Source organism: Thermobia domestica, chromosome 3 (genome assembly GCF_964235325.1).
Source record: "Thermobia domestica chromosome 3, izTheDome1.hap1.1, whole genome shotgun sequence".
Lineage (NCBI taxonomy): Eukaryota > Metazoa > Arthropoda > Insecta > Zygentoma > Lepismatidae > Thermobia > Thermobia domestica.
In genome coordinates this window covers 266,711,476-266,729,225 of record NC_137456.1, presented here as the reverse complement: position 1 = coordinate 266,729,225, position 17,750 = coordinate 266,711,476, and the positions used below count along the sequence as shown (strand labels likewise).

The following is a 17,750-nucleotide window of genomic DNA, read 5'->3' as shown; positions in this document are numbered from 1 at the left end:
TGTAGATCTTTGCACATGGAATACTTATGTGCAGGTTAATATTTAGTTTATTCGTCGTCTTCCCCACCAGGTACACTTATACATAACTTGAAGTGCCAATGAATGAATATTTTTTATACGAAACATTTTTTCCACTTGCAAACTCATCTTCACTTGACTATAATAATCAAAGAACTTTGTTTTCAAATACTTCACCCACACTGCATCACCATCTGACAAATGAAGGACGCGAACCGAACATACAGACAGCGTGACCAGCTCCAATCAGGCTCTTCGGCGGCAAAGGCGGCTGGGCGCCTGTCCGAGCATCTTTGCCGAGATCGACCCGTCAGCTGTTTGCTGTCTTCTTCCAAAATGCTTGTTAAGGATCCTCTCGTACTTGTAATTTAATTTTAAATATTTACTTCTCATATATACTTTACGTACAGTCCCTTCACTACATTTCTTTTCATTCATTTACCCTTTTTATGGTCGGCACGCCGTCAACGTTTCGACGTCTTTACAACCATCACATGCCGATATCGTTCCGTCCTCTTTATGCCGACTTTCTGCCGACTCCGTTTTCAAAAGACATATTTTATGGAATTAGTGTCAACCCACAAGAAAAACCTTCGGACAGTTTCAATTTTTACTTCATCATTAAAGAAGATACAGGCTCTATTCATTTTCCAATATTCGACTCTTTGCCGCTGATACGCGTTATTGCAACTTTCGCCGACGTCGTGCCGACGTCGTTTTTCAAGAGATTGCCGGCAGTCTCTTTTTGCAGTCGTCGTCCGACTGTCTGCCGACTTTTTCGAGAAAGCTTTATACGAGGGAAATATAAGCCCGGCATGGTCGGCATCTGGTCGGCATGGACAAAATTGTCCGACTATAGGCGGCAGGATCCTGATGGGGTCTTGTTGTGATAAGGAGAATGAGTTTGTGTATCTTGTTCCACAATTTTTCGCCTCCAGCTAAAATTAACTCAGCCGGAATTTCATTTACACCTGGAGATTTGTGTTTCTTTTATTTCTTTATAGCGATTTCTACTTCCGTTCGGTTAGGTTCTGGAAGATACGGTTCTGCGGAGTGTATCTCCCTTTCTCCACGCACATTAGCTTTTGGCTGCATGTTAAGCAAATTGTCATAAAAATCTTTCCATTTATTTAAAATGCTATCTGTTTTAGTGAGAACTGTTCCATCAGCTTTCTTTAATATAAGCACTAGGTTGATAGCCTTTCTTAAATTCGTTGATCCCTTTATACATATCCCGAATATTTTTTTATTTTTACTATTATCTTCAAGTTCCTAAATTTTAACTTTCAAAAAATCGCGTTTCTTTGTTCTAAAAGTATTGGAAGTTTCCCGCGTGATGTATACGAAATTTTGTGTAGTTATTTCATTCGGAATTTGTAGCCAACGTAATTTCGCCTGTTTTCTCTTCTCTGCTAGTTCGAAACATGGTTTGTTCCTACATATTTCGGCGTGTCCCAACTTTTCTTTTGAGAGAGGATACTTCGTAAGCAAAGACAAGAATTCAATTGTTGGAATATTTTTCTACATAATCTTAAGGTTACATCTATTAACTAAAGAGTATATGACATGCGTCAGATTTTTGTAACGATTCCTGTAATGTTATTGAGATTATCATCATTTTGTTCAAAGATTATTGTTGCGTCATACATAATTGGTATTCCTTTTTCATAGTTTTGGGGAATTCATTATTTATATTATTATATTATTATAAAACAATTTTAACTTAGATCTTTGTGCATGCCTAATTAGAACATACCAATTATAAATATGCATGTATTCAGATTTCAGAATGTGTTCACGGCAGTGATTTAATACTGGTATGTACTACTACTTTACCTACATCGCCTAATATATAATATACTCTACAACAGTTGATCAGATTCATCTACCGTAATATGAGTTTCATCTACCTTCTCTAGAATAAGGCGTATTTAGGATTTTGTTTCGAGGGGCTATGCCCAACACAAGGAAGGAAGTGGGCAATTGCCCTTCTGTGTTTGAGAATTAAATATATTTTAATTTATGCATAAATTGAAGTTACAATGGCAAGAATTGCGGACTGATAAATCCTATATGAAATGATTCAAAAATTTAGAAGTGAATCTAACCGTTTATTCTATTCATACAAAAAAAAGGGACGCATCCTTTTGGAATTCCTAATTTCCCGGGCTAATTATTCCCCCGTTTTGATTTTCTTTAATTCAAATATCTTCTTCTTTTAAAAATAACTAAACGATATAATTTTTCCTTTGTTATAATAAAAAAGTCCTGTCATGTTGATATCCGCGCAAATTGGTGTGTAACACCAGTTTCTCTTATCAGCTCCTCATATGTTTTGGTGTTACTGATGACGGTCGATTTGAATCAGAACTGACAACGGTCGATAAAGTATGATAGGCGAAATGCAAGAAAGTAACGTCAAGAAAAAGAAACAGGAAACTAGAAAGGACGAAAGAACGAACAAAAGGACGCAGTTCTTACATGGAATGAACTTTGACCAATACAGTGTTATTTCTGAAAAAAGAGGATAAGAAAATGGAAAGTCAATGACATTCTTAGAAATGGTAAGAAGAATTATTGTTGTACGTGGAATGCGAAAAACTAAAAAACTAATTTCGGGGAGGGCTTGAGCTCGATAGCTTCCTAAATACGCCACTCAAGACAATTCTCCTCCCCTGATCGTTCACAGCATTGTTTCTCAACTTCATAAATATTTTGAACATTGCTTATATATATATATATATATATATATATATATATATATATATATATATATATATATATATATTTGGTCTAGGAATTAATTCGTGCGGTTGGTACGCACACATTGAAGCTGTAGTACAAACACAAAATACATAAATACCTTAAGAAAAATATTGTCCATCGCTAGCCACCATTTTCGCCCATCTGTCAGGCAATGTACGGATTCCGTGGCGAAAGAAGTCCTCATCCTTGGAAGCGATCCAGTCAGAGACCCATGTTTCGATATCTTCTGAAGAAGTAAACCACTGTCCAATCAAATCGTGGTTCATGCAATCGAACAAGTAGTAGTCCGAAGGAGCAACATCTGGTGAATACGGCGGGTGGGGTAAAAATTCCCATCCGACATTTTCTAAATAGGTTTTGACCGGTTTTGCGACATGTGGGCGAGCGTTATCATGTTGAATAATAAGTTTATCATGTCTGTTCTCCTATTCTGGTCGTGTTCTGGCCAGAGGTTGCTTCAAACGCATTAATTGTCGTCGATAACGTTCTCCATTCATAGTTTCACCCGGTTGCAGCAGCTCATAGTACACCACACCTTTCATATCCCACCATATGCACAGCATAACCTTTGCACAGTGAATATCTCGTTTTGGTTGTGATGGACCTGGTTCACCTGGTTTCACCCAGGCCTTTTTTCGTTTAGGGTTCTCGTAATGGATCCACTCCTCATCGCCCGTAATAATTCGATGCAGAAACCCCTTTCTGCTCTGTCGTTGAAGCAGCAATTCGCAAATGTTTTTTCGTTTTTCAACGTCTCTGTCTTTCAATTCATGTGGAACCCAATGTGATATCTTTTGATTCATTCCCATGGCTTTCAAGCGTTTGGAGACTGTTGTTTGATCAACGCCTAATGCTGCTGCAAGTTGTTCCTGCGTTTGACACGAATCCTGCTCGAGCAATGCTGTCAATTCTTCGTCTTGAAATTTTTTTGGCTGTCCAGCTCGCTCTTGGTCTGCCAAGCCGAAATCACCACTTCTAAACCGTGCAAACCACTTCTGACACGTTCGCTCAGCTAGAGCATGGTCACCATACACTTCCACCAAAATACGATGACTTTCAGTCGCACTTTTCTGCATGTTAAAGTAATGCAGCAGGACACCCCGCAAAAACACTTTATCAGGCACAAATTGCGCCATGTTCACTTAACTACAAACTGGTGTTGTTGACGCTTTAATCCACTGCCCTATACTACGAACGATACGCGATGACAGGGGTTTGCAACACATGTGTGGATACACGGAACTGTGGGACGCTCCGTTCGTTGCGTCATCTCTTGTCCACCCGCACGAATTAATTCCTAGACAAAATATATATATATATATATATATATATATATATATATATATATATATATATATATATATATATATATATAATATGGGAACGATCTTATCCGTTCCCTCCAATGTTGAAGACAGATTTGCGCCGATCATATCAGCTACTCCTAAAACTATGGATTCGACAGTAATATTAGTCATTTTTGATAATTTTAAAATGTTTACCCCCTTCCCTACGTTGCACTCTCTCCCTCCCCAACTATCAGGGCTGAACTTGGACTGAAACAGCATCAGAAGTGTCACTGTTTTCCTAATCGACCCCGAATAGTATGGATTGAACACTAATATCGATCACTTTTCTTCATTTTTAAATTTCTCTCCGCTCTCCCTTCCCTACGTTGCATCGTCAAAGTGAATAGCCTTACATAATCCCTGCCATTTAACTCATGTATGTTGAAAATTTGATTGAGGTCAGTTCGGTGGTTCAAGAGTGATGAAGTCACGAAGGAAGTCATTTTTATTGTTATTTTTTAAATTAATCTCCCTTCTCTTACCCCCCAGGTTGGCTTATCAAACTGAAACGATAAAAAGCACCAGAGGTCCGACTCTCATATATGTTGAAAATTTGATCGTGATTTGTTGGCTGGTTCATTTTTTTTTGTTCTTATTTATACGTCCCCCTCCCCTCCCTCATCCCTAGGATCTACCGTTAAAGTGAAATATCAAAAATGCTCCCAGACGCAAATCTCATGTATCTTAAAATTTGATTGACATGCTTCGGACAGTTCAACAGTTATTAAGTTACAGAAATTTTCAATTTCAGTCTTTTATAAATTTATTTTTATACATCTCCCCTCCTTCTCCCCTACGTTGCTCCGTCTAATTAAAATTAAAAAAAAAACTATTCCAGGCCTGAACCTCATCCATCCTGACAATTTGATCAAGATCGGTCGAATGGTTGAGGAGTTATAGAGTGTTATTTCTTTTTTAGGCATTTATTCCGAAGTTGGGCGTCCGCTTTCGCCACGTTTTTTCGCTTTTATCTCCTTTCCACACTTTCTGCAAATTATTATTAGATTCATTAATCCGTGCTCTTCACAAACTTTTAAAAGTATTGCCTCATAAATGTTAAAATTGTTAGTTCATTGCCCTTGTACATTCGCCATGTTGATAACATAAATACTCGTTTCTTTCTCACAATGCAACTGTTCAGTTACCTTGCGCCAAGTAGTTCCCTCCGCTCGCCGTATAGTCCCACGTTTATAACCGCTTATATATAACAAATAAAGAGATCTTTCGAGACTCTTATATTATTATCAAGAGCTCCTCCGTGGCTAAGCGGTTAGCGTACGCGACTTTGGCGTGGGAGACCCGGGTTCGATTCCCGGCGGGAGCTCACGTGGTTCGGATTCCACGTTAATCAGTAAGTCCACGTCTCATATAGCCTCGCTGCTGAAAGGGACGCTAAACTAAAATCAACTCAACTCTTATATATTATCAAGCACACAAATGATCAAATTATCCATATCCTTCCTGTAAATTTTAAAAATTTTGCTGCAAACGGATGCCCAACTTTGGAACTTAACCCCTTTTTTATACCCCTCCTTCTCACCCAACCCTCAGCTATCCCAACAAAGTGAGTAGTCTAAAACCTGCCCAGCCTCGAGCCTAATCTGTGTTATAAATTCGATCTAGACCACTCTTACGTTTCAGGAGATTTAGAGTAACAAAAATAGTAATTTTCAATTTTATATATGTAGACAAGTGTCAACTTCTTCTTTCAAGTAGTTGTTGTGCAGGCATTGTTGCAGTTAGACATCTTGCGTCTTAGTTGTGAAAATGGATAAACGAATATCGTAAGGTAAGCTAATTTTTCGTTTTGGATAGATTAACCCCTACTAAAATTCATCCGAAATTTACATAAGTTTGCGGGCACTCTGTTAGTTCCATTTCAACCGTTAAAAAGAGGGCAGCTGAATTTAAACGTGGTCGCACATCCCTCGAAGATGACCCACGTGAAGGAAGTTCGTAAACTGCAGGCACATCGGAAATAATCCAAAATGTGCATGATATCGCGCTGGACGAAAGGCGAATGAAAGTGAGTAGGATAGCTGAGTGTGGGGGTATCGGAGGAACGGATGCGAAACATCTTGCACAGACAACTAGGGATGCGAAAGCTCTGCGCAAGATATATATATATATATATATATATATATATATATATATATATATATATATATATATATATATATATATATATAGCTAGAAGGCATCGCCATGTTATAAAACATGTTGCCTCTATGTTACAAAATCATATCATAGCATTCAACGGAAACGCTATGTAAAAACTTTGCATTCGAAAAACGATTTGGGTATCTTCGCGTGACATTTTGGGTTCAGGAATTTATTGTGAGCGTTTTGGTGCTATTGAATTGTTTGTCTAGAAGCGCAATCCGACTTTGGGAATTCCCTGTTTATACCCTGTGTACATGTCTCTCGTAATATTTCAAGAAGGTAAATGATTTGCAGTTACGAGAATGCTGAGGAATAATATCTACATGATAATTAGATGCCAATAAATTTGTTACATAACTCATTTATTACTATAATACGATTTTCTTAATTTGTATTTATCATTCACATATATAATACCGACGTATTGTAAACAACTATCTTACATGTTATATTTTCAACATAATAATTAGCTATGTTCTGCGATGATTATATGAATATACACTACCCCCGAAAAGTTTCCGTACAAAGTAGGTTTATGTATACTTTACGTGTATTCGAGAAAAAACAAAGACATATTAATGGAATTTATTTTTATCTGGAACCTACAATATATATTTGAGAGGAAAATACAGAAATTTAACAGAAATGGACCATTGTTTTGTCAAAAATGTAAATCTTTGATTCATCAAAGTAGCCTCCACGTGCTGTGATAACAGCTTTACAGACCTTGGGCATTCGCCGTATTAGTTTCTGTAGAGTTTCGTGCTTGATTCCTATCCACGCTTTGCGAAGACACTCAAATAAGTGTTTCTCGCTAGAGGGACGCATCTTTCGAACTGCCCTATCAAGCTCATCCCACAGTAACTCAATTGGATTACAATCCGGTGATTGTGGGGGCCATATCATATTCTTGAGATCTCCCTGTTGCTCTTTTGCTGACAAAAACCCTCTACAAAGTCGGGATGTGTGTTTTGGGTCATTGTCTTGCTGCATGATTAAACTATAATCAATGAGCCTCTTCCCAGATGGCATTGCGTGTCTGATCAAAATCTGATGGTATTGTTCTTTCTGCATTGCACCCTGTATTTGCACTAAATCCCCCACTTGATTGTTACCAAAGCTACCCCACATCATCACAGAACCACCCCTGTGCTTTACCGTTGGCAAAATACACGACGGAAGTAGTCTTTCGTCCTTGCAGCGACGCACAAAAACCCTGTGTCTATGACTGAAGAGCTCAAACTTTGATTCGTCAGTAAATAAGCACTTGTTCCACTGCTCTGTCCCCCAGCTTGCAAATTTTCTTGCCCACAACTATCTCTTCTTTTTGTTTTGAGGGCGGAAGAGCGGTTTCCTAGTTGCCACACGACCGTTTATTCCCGCATTAACTAACCGTGTCCGAACAGTTTCATAGCTGATTGGCTTTTCGTGAGTTTCCTTCACTTCAGCTTGTATTTGGGGCACTGTTTTCAACCTGTCGCGTTTGCTTGTCACTATAATGTACTTGTCCTCCCTTGCAGTAGTAGCTCTAGCCCTTCCAGATCTTGCTCGAGAGCGATTTTCCCCTGTTTCACCAAATCGTTTTAAGGTATCATACACTGTAGTATGGAGTATTTTCACTTTTGCGGCCATTTCCCGTATTGTATAGCCTTCTTCTCGTAAAGTAACTATTTTTGATCTTGCTTCAATGCCCAATTCCCTTTTCGTACGGGGCATTATGCTGACTAATAGGGAACACTTTACACCTCACTTCAACACCCACGCCCACACAACTAGCGTGCAATAGACAACTCCCAACAGTGAGATCTGAGAGAGAAGTAGACAGAGCAGCTTGAGAGACACCTATGAGGCATTTATTGTGTGTTCGACCTTGAATTTGCAATGTAATGGCCGTTTTGTATCTCACGGGTACGTAATGCACGATCCACAACGGCGCGATATTTAAGTTTATTTTTCTTAATTCATCCACAATAGGCCAAAACCTTTTCTCCCTACGGATTCTAAAATGTTTCACCTTTCATTTGTAAGCAAATTGTAAAGCATTCTATTGTTACATTTTGAAAATTTCTTTATTTCGTGTTTGTCCGGAAACTTTTCGAGGGTAGTGTATATCCGATTAATGTATTTAATTTAATTATTATATACTAGCAGCGTTCACCCCGCTTCGCTGCGGTCACCCCGGAACGCAATAAACTTTGTTACTTACAAGTAAACCTTACGTTTGGGTGAATCGAGTTGCTGACTGAGACACATATGAGAAAGTAGTACTAAATGTGGTAAGTATTTCAGTGAAGTTTTAGGTGCGAAGCTCCAGGGGTTTAGGAGATACAGCTACCAGAACATCACATGCAAGTACAGAATAGTCTTCATACAGTTGGAGGTAAAAGCTCTGTAAGACCTCTTGTAACGACCAAAGGTGAATAACATATATATTGGTATATATTAGGACTAGGGAGAAGTCATATAGTAAGGGTATACCTGGCGGCGGCCATCTTGAAATCCGCCATTTTGAATTAAGGTTAAGTTTTTAAAATAGGAATAGGGTCATGTGATACATGATTTAAGGCGCAAATTTAATCAGAAGAACAATGGTGACGTTAATTTTGATTTACGCGCAACTGGTAAAAAGTTACAGGGAAATTAAATATTGTTGCAGCATATGTATTAGTCCTTTACATCACCTTGTAAATTTTGTGTTAATGATAATAATTAAATAAAAAGCAGGTGGATAAATATTAGGTCTATGGTAAGAGTTGCTTTGATAGCGGCCATGTTTAAATCCGCCATTTTGAATCAGACGAAAGTTTTAAACAAAACGCATAACATTGACACCTTATTAATAGCAAATTTTACCATAAATTCAACGGTATAACCATTTTTGCTTTATCGTTAACCAGCATTTGTTATCGCATAAACAAGTTGCTAATTTAAGGAAAAATGACCAAAGTGGAATTGAGTCATAATTGAACTTGGGTCTTTCTTCCAGAAAAGTCCTCAATTAGTACAATCAATATGTAGTTCAGAAAAGAGTGCATGACTTGCACAAATGCTATGCTCACAGTGAGCACACCTGACAAAGGCAATCGAGTTACACTTGACACATTTGTCGTTAACAATTCCATCAAAGCAATAGTCATAAGGAGCGATCCATTTAATTTTGTGCTGGTTAATGATAAAGCAAAAATGGTTATACCGTTGGAGTTATGGTAAGATTTGCTATTAATAAGGTGTCAGTGTTATGCGTTTTATTTAAAACTTTTGTCTGATTCAAAATGGCGGATTTAAACATGGCCGCTATCAAGGCAACTCTTACCATAGACCTAATATTTATCCACCTGCTTTTTATTTAATTATTATCATTAACACAAAATTTACAAGGTGATGTAAAGGACTAATACATATGCTGCAACAATATTTAATTTCCCTGTAACTTTTTACCAGTTGCGCGTAAATCAAAATTAACGTCACCATTGTTCTTCTGATTAAATTTGCGCCTTAAATCATGTATCACATGACCCTATTCCTATTTTAAAAACTTAACCTTAATTCAAAATGGCGGATTTCAAGATGGCCGCCGCCAGGTATACCCTTACTATATGACTTCTCCCTAGTCCTAATATATACCAATATATATGTTATTCACCTTTGGTCGTTACAAGAGGTCTTACAGAGCTTTTACCTCCAACTGTATGAAGACTATTCTGTACTTGCATGTGATGTTCTGGTAGCTGTATCTCCTAAACCCCTGGAGCTTCGCACCTAAAACTTCACTGAAATACTGACCACATTTAGTACTACTTTGTCATATGTGTCTCAGTCAGCAACTCGATTCACCCAAACGTAAGGTTTACTTGTTAGATAATTTTTACTTTTTCGCTTTCAAGTGATATGATAAAAACCATAGAAGATTGCAGTAAATGTTAACATTATATCGCCTGTCATTTATGTTAACCCGCCCCGCTTCGCTGCGGTCACCCCGGAACGCAATAAACCTTGTTAATTAGATAATTTTTACTTTTTCGCTTTCAAGTGATATGATAAAAACCATAGTAGATTCCAGTAAATGTTAACATTATATCGCCTGTCATTTATGTTAACCCGCCGAGTCACATGGTCATGCGGGTTGCATATAAATACGTTTATTTTTACCTATGATGAACTAATAACAAAGGATTTGTACGTATGGACACTTGAATGGTCAATTATCTCAAGACACTGGTAATTAAAAATTAAAGTGATATGATAAAAACCATCTAGGGTCCAAATCCTAATAACCCCCCAAAAATGAAAGAAATTGGTTCAGCCGTATTAGCGTGATGAGTTCACAAAGGATTTGTGCGTTCTCTTTTATATATATAGATAATTTTGCATCCATTGCGAAAGAAAGAATTTCATACAAAAAATTGATCCAGCTTGTAATCGAACCCTCGACCGTACTATTTGAATTCTAGCGGCTTACCGCTGAGCTAACACGAACATTCTACAGTAATTCGTTCTAATCAAAAGACAGTGGTACTTATATCCATTCCAAACTGTGTTTTTGTTCTACTGTCTTTTATTTTACTACGCAGACAAGAATTGTGATCAATAATTTTCTTTCAATCTTTTACATATGTAGAGATTCCATTACATACCTTATGTTCTTTTATGTGTGGAAAGCATGTGTTGACGTTAACCCAAGGAACACCAAGGTATTTTTGGGTTACATGGAACACCAACTTGGGGGCCTCTGAGGCCCACACATTAAAGGTTATTATTTTTCACGGAGAATAATTTATCTTTTCTCATATGAACATGGGATGTCCAAGACATCATATATTATTCTTTTCTATTACTACTATAAGTATAGTGTTGTCAACTATAGGTGTGTAATTGTTTAAGTTACTATTTTTTATTTATGTCTGTAACTATGATCTATTTATTTTATTTGCTTGTGTAGAAAAAACTACCAAGCAGATCAATAGTAACTTAATACAGTGTTGTATATGTACAAATGCGGCTTCTGAAATCATTTAGGTGTGGTACAGTTGAATGGGGTAGAATGGGGATGAGCATCGGCGCAAATCTGTCTTCAACGTTGGGGGGGGGGACGGGTAAGACCGTTCCCTATATATATATATATATATATATATATATATATATATATATATAAGCGATATTCAAAATATTTATAAAGTTGAAAAACAATGCAGTGAAAGATCAGGGGAGCAGAATTGTCTTCAATGGCGTGTTTAGGAGGCTTTCGGGCTCAATCCCCCCGAAATAAATTTGTTAGTTTTTCGCATTCCACGTACAAAAATAATTCTTCTTACCATTTCTAACAATGTCATTGACTTTCCATTTTCTTATCCTCTTTGTTCAGAAATAATACTGTATTTGTCAAATATTCTATATAAGAACTGCGTCTTTTTGTTCTTTCAATCGTCATTTTTACTTTTCTGTTTCTTTTTCTTGACGTTACTTTCTTTCATTTCGCTTATCGTACTTTATCGACCGTTGTCAGTTGTGATTCAAGTCGACCGTCATCAGTAACACCAAAACTAAGAGGAGTTGATAAGTGAAACTGGTGTTCTACACCAACTTGAGCGGATATCATGACAGGACTTTAGTTATTATAACAAAGGAAAAATTATATTGTTTAGTTATTTCAAAAAGAAGGAAATATTTGAATTAAGGAGAATCAAAACGAGGGAATAATTAGCCCGGGAAATTAGAAATACCAAGAGGATGTTTCCTTTTACTTGTATGAATAGAAATAACTGTTAGATTCACTCCTAAATTTTTGTATCATATCATATAAGATTTATCAGTCCGCAATTATTGCCATTGTAACTGCAATTTATGCATAAATTAAAATACATTTAATTCTCAAACTCAGAAGGGCAATTGCCCATTTCCTTCCTTGTGTTGGGCATAGCCCCTCGAAACAAAATCCTAAATACGCCTTATTCTAGAGAAGTGAGATAAAACTCATATTACGGTAGATGAATCTGATCAAATGTTGTAGAGTATATTATATATTAGGCGATGTAGACGAAGTAGTAGTACATATCAGTATTACAAATCACTGCCGTGAACACATTCTGAAATTTGAATACATGCATATTTATAACTGGCATGTTTCTAATTAGGCATCCACAAAGATACACATTAAAATTGCTTTATAATAATATAATAATATTAATAATGAATTCCCCTAAACTATGAAGAAGGAATATCAACTATGTATGACGCAACAATACTCTTTCAGCAAAATGATGATAACCTCAATAACATTACAGGAATCGTTACCGAAATCTGACGCATGTCATATACTCTTTAGTTAACAGATGTAACCTTAAGATTATGGAGAAAAATATTCCAACAATTCAATTCTTTTCTTTGCTTACGAAGCGTCCTCTCTCTCTCAAAAAAAAAAAAAAAAAAAAAAAAAAAAAAAAAATGGAACACGCGGAAATACGTAGGAACAAACCATGGTTCGAACTGTCAGAGAAAAGAAAACAGGAAAAATTACTTTGGCTACAAAATCTGAATGAAATAACTAACTACAGGAAATTTCGTAGACATCAGGCGGGAAACTTCAAAAACTTTTAGAACAAAGAAACGCTTTTTTTTTTTTGAAAGTTAAAATTTAGGAACTTGAAGATAAAAGTAAAAATAAAAATATTCGGGACATGTATAAAGGGATCAACGAATTTAAGAAAGGCTTTCAACCTCGTGCTTATATTAAAGAAAGCTGATGGAACAGTTCTCAATAAAACAGATAGCATTTTATATAGATGGAAAGATTTTTTATGACAATTTGCTTAACATGCAGCCAAAAACTAATGTGCGTGGAGAAAGTTAGATACATTCCGCAGAACCGTATCTTCCAGAACCTAACCGAATGGAAGTAGAAATCGCTATAAAGAAATAAAAGAAACACAAATCTCCAGGTGTAAATGAAATTCCTGCTGAGTTAATTTTAGCTGGAGGCGAAAAACTGTGGAACAAAATACACAAACTTATTCTCCTTATCATCAACAAGAAAGAACTGCTACAAGAGTGGAAAGAATCAATCATTGTTCCAATCCACAAGAAAGGCGACAAAACTGACTGTAACAATTATCGAGGCATCTCTTCTCTGTCAACATCGTATAAAATCCTTTCAAATATTCTATTAGCAAAATTGACCCCATACGCAGATGAAATTATTGGAGATTATCAGTGTGCATTTAGACGATCAACTATCGATCAAATATTTACCATTCGCCAAATACTCGAAAAGAAGTGGGGATATCAGTAGCCCGGTACACCAACTATTTATTAATGTTATCAAGGCTTACGACTCGGCTAGTAGAGAAACATTGTACAACGTTCTTACAGAATTTTGAATAACGAAAAAGCTAATTAGATCAATTAAGGCATGGTTAAATGAATCCCAAAGTAAAGTCCGGGTAGGCCTCGAATATTTTTGGCCACGAGCTTTCATGTCGAGAATGACCTGAAACAAGGAGATGCGTTGTCGCCATTATTATTCTACTTTGTCCTGGAATATGCTATAAGGAAAATCAAAGATACCAAGCAGGGCCTAGAGTTGAACGGTGGTTACCAGGTTATGCGTACGCTGATGATGTAAATTTAATAGATGATAGGAGAACAATAGAAAGAAATGCAGAGGTTTTATTAAACGCTTCCAGGGACAAGGATTTAGAAGTAAATGCAGATAAAACTTCATACATGGAAGTGCGTCGGGACTGTAATACGGCAAAGTGTGGAGCCGTTAAAATATTGAATAATACTTTTGATAGAATGGATACTTTCAAATATCTAACATCAATATTAAGAGACGAAAATCATATTCAAGAAGAAATTAAATGTCGGCTAAAACAGGGAATTCATGTTATTATTCAGTTCAAAGTCTCTTGTCATCGCGAATTCTGTCGAGGAATTTGAAGCTTAGAATACATAAAACGATAATCATACCTGCTGGTCTGTATGGTTTCGAAACATGGTCGCTTACTCTGAGGTAAGAACATAGATTGAAACTATTTGAGAACAACATGCTCAGACGAATATTCGGACCAAAGAGGAATGGGAATGGGGAATGACGGAAACTTCATAACGAGGAACTACGTAGATTATACGGCTTATCAAACATTGTTAGGGTCATCAAGTCTAGGAGGCTTAGGTGGGCAGGACATATAGCCAGGATGGAAGAAAGTAGGAACGCTTTCAAAGTGTTAGCAGTCAGACCAATCGGAAAACGATCATTAGGAACACATAGGCGCAGATGGTAAGACAAAACTAAGATCGATCTCGCAAAAATAGAAGTACAAAGTAGAAACTGAATCCAGTTGGCTAAGGAAAGCTTTCGTGAACGCGGCATTGAACCTCCGGCTTCCATAGGCTATAGAGTTAGTTAGCTTACGAAGCATGAGTTAATGCCTAGGCTGATACTACAAATAGATTAACTGCGCATTTACTGAACAGATGGGTTCTATTGACATTGCATACTCTATATACTTTTCGTGTACTAGGGACTAGGGGTGAGGAGGGGATAAGATTTCATATCAGGTTACGTCACGCACAGTCGCACGCCTTCATTTTCATTAAAAATGGGTAAGCCAAGAGAAACAATTTTCATCTCACTTTCCTTTGTGGCAGTCGGACACATATCACACACTTATCTGCAAAAAGCATTTTTCAAATCGGATTATTGGGACAGCCTCCAGTTCCAATGTTGGGGGGACGTGTCCACATTTCCCCGGAATTTGTGCCCGTACCTACAGCTGAGACAACTTTCCAGAATGAGGAGAGGGACATATCATCCTCTGGCATTTATTGCAATTTGTGCCCAAGTAGCGGAAGTGGAATTAATACATACTAGCAGCGTTCACCCCGCTTCGCTGGGGTCACCCTGGAACGCAATAAACTTTGTTACTTAGATAATTTTTACTTTTTCGCTTTCAAGTGATATGATAAAAACCATAGAAGATTGGAGTAAATGTTAACATTATATCGCCTGTCATTTATGTTAACCCGCCGAGTGACACGGTCATGTGGGTTGCATATAAATACGGTTAGTTTTAGCTATGATGAGCTAACAAAGGATTTGTACGTTATGGACACTTGAATGGTCAATTATCTCAAGACACTGGTAATTGAAAATTAAAGTGATATGATAAAAACCATCTAGGGTCCAAATCTTAATAACCCCCCAAAAATGAAAGAAATTGGTTCAGCCGTATTAGCGTGATGAGCTAACAAAGGATTTGTACGTTCTCTTTTATATATATAGATTGATGAAACTACTAAACGCACTACAGCACGAAGTTCAGTTTGAAATATTACAGAATACGATTTTTTTTTAAAAAATGGAAAAGCCAAGAGAAATCAATTTCATCTTACATTCCTTTGTGGCAGTCGGACTCAAATCATTACACTTATCCTCAAAAGCACTTTTTAAGTCAGATTATTGGGGGGGCAGTCCCCCAGGTCCAAGATTGGGGGACATATCCCCCTCGTCCCCCAAGATTTTCGTCAGTGGGGACGAGTGAAGTACACTTCAGTATTACAATGAATTCAGGATTAATCTTGTGTAATTCCACTCCGGTTATCCTTTGAGTGGCGAATTTCTTTCAAATTTTGTTTCCACAAAAAAGTGGACAGTGTGAGGGGTGTTTATTAGACACTATAGGGGATGTCACCAGAGAAGCAGTGCTGCCAACTCAACAAAAGTTTCAACTTTTTAGGTTTTTGCACCTATGTAATGAACATGTAAGACGTAAGCAAACTACCTCCGAGTTGTCTGTCAGTTTTTTAAACTAACACCACTACAGCATCATGAATATTACAAGGGATTCACTGGAATGCATATTTCCTTTCCATCACTATTGATACTATTGAACCTTGATTCTCTCTCTTTCTTGTATATATATATATATATATATATATATATATATATATATATATATATATATATATATGCGTGTGTGTGTGTGTGAGTGTGTCTGTGTGTGTGTGTATAGCAGGTTTGAATAAACTAATAGAAAATAAAATATTTCGGTGCCAAAAAATCAGAAAAATATAATACTAATTTTTATAACGTGCAGTTGGCAATACTGCAGCAGAATAATAGCCTAGCGTAACCCTCCATGTTGTAATACCAAAATTGTTTCAAAGGGAAGTAAAATAAGTAGCCAAAACACTGGAATATAACAGATAGTGTATGCGGTGAATAGCCCCTTAGTACTACCAAGTTGGGGCCCCTGAGGCCCACAACATTTTCTACATTTATAAATAGAAAAAAAAAAACATAACCCTAAAAATTAAGCAAGTACGTTTTTTGATTAATCGGGAAAACCTTGACAATATCATATTTTTTTTAGATTTTTTATGCATTTAGAATTGTTTAAAAATATAACAAAATATTTTGTGGGCCTGCGAGCCCTCCCCCTAATTGTGTTCCTAGGATCAATACATGGTTTCTAAATATTGTATCATTAAGTGTTTCAATAAACGATCCATTTTTCTACACTTAGTAAGATATTTTATTATATTTGAAAGAAGAAAAAGACATCTGCACAACTTTTCCTAATCACAAAGGTTGGCTTTTGGGATTTGAACATGGTTTACTTTTTTCCGGAGATATAAGAAGTTGGACTTGGAAAATGTTTGCCTCAAAACATCAATAAACAGTGAAGTCATCCTATATGGAACAGCATATCCCTGTCACGATCACATAATCGTCTTCCAAATTGTTAGGATCGAATAATTCATACGCTTCTCCCTTTAAATTGTGGGGTGAACAATCCTACCTATTTCTAAATTTAGAAGAGAATATCCTAAATATCGTTGTGCTATGGTCCCTAGTCCAGATATCAATAGAAACATTCAGAAAAAATATCTCAAGTGATAACTGCATTACAATCATTCAAACAGTAGCGAGTTTTACATAATAATATATAAAAAATAAATAAAAACAGTTATATAGATACGCAAGTTTTGCTCTCCTACTAAGAGGAAATAGCACAGAATACATTTTTTTCCTTTTTTGCTGGAATATTTTTTTTAGAAACAACAGGATTTTCGTGAATTATAGTTTTAACTCTCATTGCAGGAAAATCAAGCACTGGTGATGATCTATTTTGGTGGAGACGCAATTGGAATCATCATAGTTGCAATATGTATTTGCATCTTGGAAGAATTTTTTGATACTTATTTGTCAACTAAGGTTGTAGGTGGAGTTGCTTTCCTTCTTATTGTCATTCTGGGTAAGATACTCCAATATTAATTTTTATGTTTATATCGTTAATGTATAAAATATTTGAAAATGGATGTGTAGGGAACTAAATAGTTCTTTATATCGAATATACACCTCGTTCATGGGACTATTGTCAGCATCTAAAATCAAACTTTTCTTTTGTTTGTTTGAGAGATTGTTCATTTTAGTTCTAATTCTCCTTTCGCCGT

The 17,750-nt window shown here is 36.6% G+C and overlaps 1 protein-coding gene across 2 annotated transcripts in view; it reads left to right on the top strand.

Annotated features, from left to right (window-relative positions):
• The window catches only part of LOC145681642 (uncharacterized), a 243,673-nt gene that overhangs the window by 149,660 nt on the left and 76,263 nt on the right, over positions 1 to 17,750 (top strand). For both annotated transcript variants that reach the window (XM_081753261.1, XM_081753262.1), the window contains exon 5: positions 17,398 to 17,551. In XM_081753261.1, coding sequence (XP_081609387.1) covers positions 17,398 to 17,551 — 154 coding nt within the window. The remainder of the gene's footprint in view (positions 1 to 17,397; positions 17,552 to 17,750) is intronic.